The 4,988-nt window shown below is 50.1% G+C and overlaps 1 protein-coding gene across 1 annotated transcript; it reads left to right on the forward strand.

Moving 5' to 3' along the window:
- The first annotated feature begins 246 nt into the window (after positions 1-246).
- On the forward strand, positions 247-3,360 carry FOXA2 (forkhead box A2). The gene is made up of 2 exons (XM_070939130.1): positions 247-333; positions 2,092-3,360. Exons 1-2 carry the CDS (start codon positions 247-249, stop codon positions 3,358-3,360), a joined length of 1,356 nt encoding a protein of 451 aa, XP_070795231.1.
- The last annotated feature ends 1,628 nt before the right edge of the window (positions 3,361-4,988 follow it).

The raw sequence follows: 4,988 nt of genomic DNA on the forward strand, positions 1-4,988 counted from the left end.
CAAGCCGAGGGATCCCCCTCCCCCTCTCCATCACACATAGAGAAGAGGGAGGGAGGGAGGGGAGGAGGAAGAGAAAGAGGGAAGGAGGGAGAGAGGGAGGGTTACAGAGGGGGGTGTTTTCCTTTTCCTTCTTCTACTTTTTTTTTTTTTTTAGGTTGCGCTCTCGCTCTCTCGCTCTCTCTCCCTCTGCCCTCTCCCTCTCCCTCTCCGCCGTCGCTTATTGCGGCTGTTAAATTTTAAACTGCTATGCACTCCGCTTCCAGTATGCTGGGAGTCGTGAAAATGGAAGGACACGAGCACACGGAGTGGAGCAACTACTACGGCGAGCCAGAGGTAAAAGGCAACTTCTCTGTGTTGGCGTGCGCGCGTCTCTCTCTCTCTCTCTCTCCCTCTCTCTCTCTCTCTCTGTGTGTGTGTGTTTGTGTGCGGGTCCCCCACCCAATCCCCAAGCCTCCTCCTTCTGCTAAAAACAGGACTCTCTCCCTCTCTCTCTCTCTCTCCCTCTCTCCTTTTATACAACACTCTGTTAGCCTTGAGATAATATTAACTTTGTGATCAAATATTGACTTGCGAAGCCTCCAAATCCTTTTGCCATGCCTAGCCGCGCTATCCTAACAAAGTTGTGTTTGGCAGAGAGAAGTTGGGTGGGGGGAGGCGTGGGGGGGGCAACTATAAGGAAGCAAGGAGAACAGGGGGGACATTTATGGTTCTAAAACTTGCCCGGGGAAGGTTCAGAGTCGAGGGAAAGGAAATGTAAAGGGGAGCAAAAATATTTGATAGTCGCCGGTAAAGGAAGGAAAGATTTACCTTCAACCTATAATTTCTCAGTGTTTGGATGTACCTGCTCCACATGGCCCAGGAAACTGCATGGTCCTTTGAACTTCAATACATTTTTTTCTTGATCCAATGCACTTTTCAGGTTTCCTCCTGAAGCTCTGAAATACCCCCTCCCTTCTTAAGGGCGCCGGTCTGGACTCAGCTCTTCGCTGATTTCCTTAGGGTTTCATTTGATCTGTTGAGGCGCCCTAGCGCCGCGATTGAGTCGCAGCTTGTTGAGAACTAAAATTCCGCGGAGAATCAATGTGGATTACTCCCAAGAACATGGATTAAATTTTAAATTAGATTTGAACAGTCTTAATTGGGGTCGAGACTTTTAATGGATCTAGTTGCCGGTGGGCTAGCAATGCTAACACGCACTGATTACTTGGGAAGTAAGTTACATTGCGATCCAAGGGAATCGCTTCTAACTGGAAAGCGAACGCCTTGGACTTCGTTCAATTGGATTGGTGTATCTCGAATTGAGGTGGTGCACATACTTACCGGTAGTAGAGAGTAAATCCTAACTGAATCCAATGACACTTACCTCTGTAGTAAACATTCATTGGATCGCGCTGCATGTTCTGAAGAGAGAAGGTGCTGGAACCGTCGGACTTTGTTTCTAGATCAACACTTAAGGCTAAATAAGGGGGGGGGGGTGTTATGGTGCACAGAATGTGATGTTTCCATACTATCTTCTTCCTCCCTAGCGAGTGACAGATTTAAGTTCCCTTTGATCTTCCAGAAACTAGACAATTTACTTAAGCAAAATCCTTTCTCATACAATAGGATATATAAGCACACACGCACCCCAGCGGAGCTGTTAAATCTGGGAATTGGGCTGTGATCTCCGGATCTGTGGGGTGAACAGCCAAATCTTGTTCTGAAAGAGATCCAGTGTAATTTCCAGTAATGTAGCGCGCCTTTCTTCGCCCTGGACATGATCCGGGCAGTCTGGCTGTTTTGAACACTGAATTTACTGGGGGCGGTTTCCAATCTCAGCTTTCGGCACCAGCTTAACTCTCTCCTACCGAAATGCCAAATGCCTCAGGAGCGCTGGGGTCCTCGCCAAGGCAGCGCTACCACCGTTCCAGAAATGCTTCCAGTATTTCAGAGGGTTTTCGGGAAAGTCCAGGAAGGGTGCGCGGTGCAACGAGGAGGCCAGCGTGGGTCGCCAGGCAAGATGGGGCTCTGGGGGATGGGATCGGGGAGGTGTGGGATCTTAGACACAAGAGTGGCTAACCACCAGGCTCCCTCCTTTTGTCGCCTTTGCAGGGCTACTCCTCCATGAATGCCGGCTTGGGCATGAACAGCTACATGGCCATGCCCGCCATGGGCAGCGCCGGCAACCTCTCGACTGTGGCGTCCGGCGGCTCCATGGGCATGTCTTACGCGGCTGGCCCGGCGGGCATGAACCTGTCTCCCGGCGCAGGGGCTATGGCCGGCATGGCGGCCCACCTGAGCCCCAGCTTGAGCCCGCTGGGCGCCCAGGCGGGCTCCATGGGGGCCGCGTTGGGCGCCTACTCTGCCCTGAGCCCGGTGGGGGCCGGCGGCGGCGGCGGCGGCGGCTACGGGCCAGCGGCGGGTCTGGGCCGCGCCCGCGACGCCAAGAGCTACCGCCGGAGCTACACGCACGCCAAGCCTCCCTACTCGTACATCTCTCTCATCACCATGGCCATCCAGCAGTCTCCCAACAAGATGCTGACGCTGAGCGAGATCTACCAGTGGATCATGGACCTCTTTCCCTTCTACCGACAGAACCAGCAGCGCTGGCAGAACTCCATCCGCCACTCGCTCTCCTTCAACGACTGCTTCCTCAAGGTGCCGCGCTCGCCAGACAAGCCGGGCAAGGGCTCCTTCTGGACCCTGCACCCCGATTCGGGCAACATGTTCGAGAACGGCTGCTACCTGCGCCGCCAGAAGCGCTTCAAGTGCGAGAAACCGCCCGGCGCCAAGCAGCAGCAGCAGCAACAACAGGGGGGCTCGCCGACCTCGGGCCCCGGCAAAAAGGCGCTCCCGCAGGCGGAGCGCGAGGGGCCCAACGGAGCCTCGGAATCGCCGCGCTCCAATGCCTCGCCTTGCCGAGAGCACAAGCGCTCTTTGGCCGAGCTCAAGGGCCAGCCGGAGCCCGCCCCGTCGCCGGCCCAGCAACAGCACCTGCTGGCTCAGCATCACGCCCACCCGGGGCTCTCCCACGAGGCCCACCTCAAGGCCGAGCACCACTACGCCTTCAACCACCCCTTCTCCATCACTAACCTGATGTCCTCCAGCGAGCAGCAGCAGCAGCAGCAGCAGCAACAGCAGCACGCCCACCATCCCCACCCCCACCATCAACACTCCCACCACCCTCATCCTCCCCACCCCAAAATGGACCTGAAGGCCTACGAGCAAGTGATGCACTACGCCGGTTATGGCTCGCCGGTGCCCGGCAGCTTGGCCATGGGCTCCGTCACGAACAAAAGCGGCCTCGAGGCCTCGCCCTTGGCCGGAGATGCCTCCTATTATCAAGGGATGTACTCTAGGCCCATTATGAACTCGTCCTAAAGAAAAAACCCAGCCCTCTCCTTTCCGACCGCCAAAACCGAGACTTTGTGGGGCGGGAGAAAAGTTCCCTAGAGTTTGGAAAGTCTGAACCTTGTGCCCAAAGCTACCCTGCCCCCTTGACCCAATACCCACAGAAAGAGACCCCGTCCAGGGAAGGTCCAAAGCTCCTCTAAATAATGTTGGACAATTTCAACCCCCGATTTTTGGATGAGCGCTCAAGGTTCTTTCCCATCTGTCTTTGGGGGACGGGGGCAGAGCGCAGAACTGGGAACCTGGCACTCATGCCCTCTACCAATTGGAACGGGGCACCAAATATTTAGGTACTTTTTCCGCTGTTGTATGATTTTAAGCGCCCGCCGAAGGAGGGAGGGGAGGGGAGCGTGGAGGGGCTCATTGACTCCAACGACCGTCAGGAGTGGAAACTGCTCCTGCTGCGGATCCGGCTCGTGACCATGCTCAGTTTCCTTCAGACAACCGTTTAACTTTCCTTTGGATCATAAAGATTTTTTTAAGGCGTTAAAAAGCGACCCTAGGTATGTTTGTTATTTTGGGTTAGGAAGTTACAAATATATCTATTTTTGGATGTGGAAGTGACACAGAAGTATGTGTGTGCGTGTGTGAACTGATGTTAGATTTAAAAACTGAGGATCAAAGAGACTGTAGCATTATGAAATCGAAAAAAGGGGAAAAAAGAAAAGAAGAGAGACTTTAGATTGTAATTTGGCACACACAGGTTTGAATCAAATTAATTTATCGTTTCTGTACGTTTTATTTATGGCTTATAAATGTGTATTCTGGTAACGACCAGTCAAATTCCCACAAACCAATATTAAAATGATGTTGGATATTTCCCCCCTGTCCTTCAACATTTCTTTAAGATAGTTTTGCATCAATCTCCTCTTCCTCGTTTCTTTTGGTTAAATGAATAATACAATCTTTTAAATTTGGGCTAAAAAAGACTGTGGAATAATTTCAATTCAGTGTACAAATTGTATTAAGACAAGTTTAAAAAGAAAAAAAACGCAAATGAAAGCCTCTTTACTATGGTAATGGCATATAGGAACACATATTTAAGTCTCCAGGCCCATTATGTTTCTATGTAGTTTAGCATTGCACGGTTCTTACATGAACTACAACTAAGAATATTCAACTACAACTAGGAATATTCAATTATGAAAAGATGCATATCTTTTCAAGAGAGGCCCCACTGAGTTTAACTGACTTCTTCTATTTCCTGACTATTCACTTTGCAGAAATAATATTTAATTGGATTCATTATGATTTACATCCTTGAATGTTTTAATTTGCTTGTATGTCATAAAGTGGGAATCCTATGAACATGCTGCAATTAGACTGAAACCCAGCAGGTGCTATTAATGATGCAATCCTATCCATATCTACAGAAGGGAAAAATGAATTCAATGAAGTTGAAAACTTACTTTTTCATTGCTCCTTTAAATGTTTTGGCATCATTTGTTCTTACTTAGTAATACCTTACTAATGACAGAATTGTAAGTCCATTGAATTTACCACTTCTTACAGTTACAGTATGTTCTCATGGAAAACATTTATGCTAATTTCTGAATATTAGCCTCTTCATAAATGCTCTGAAGTTACAGTCTGTTTTG

This window comes from Pituophis catenifer, unplaced genomic scaffold (genome assembly GCF_029215685.1).
Source record: "Pituophis catenifer annectens isolate HBS135680 unplaced genomic scaffold, rPitCat1.0.hap2 SCAF_3, whole genome shotgun sequence".
NCBI classification, from domain to species: domain Eukaryota; kingdom Metazoa; phylum Chordata; class Lepidosauria; order Squamata; family Colubridae; genus Pituophis; species Pituophis catenifer.

Bases quoted from the DNA above. Each gene is read 5' to 3' on its own strand.
- FOXA2 (XM_070939130.1), top strand. From the start codon at position 247: ATGCACTCCGCTTCCAGTATGCTGGGAGTCGTGAAAATGGAAGGACAC. The intron at 334-2,091 runs GTAAAAGGCAAC...TCGCCTTTGCAG, and splicing joins ACTACTACGGCGAGCCAGAG to GGCTACTCCTCCATGAATGC.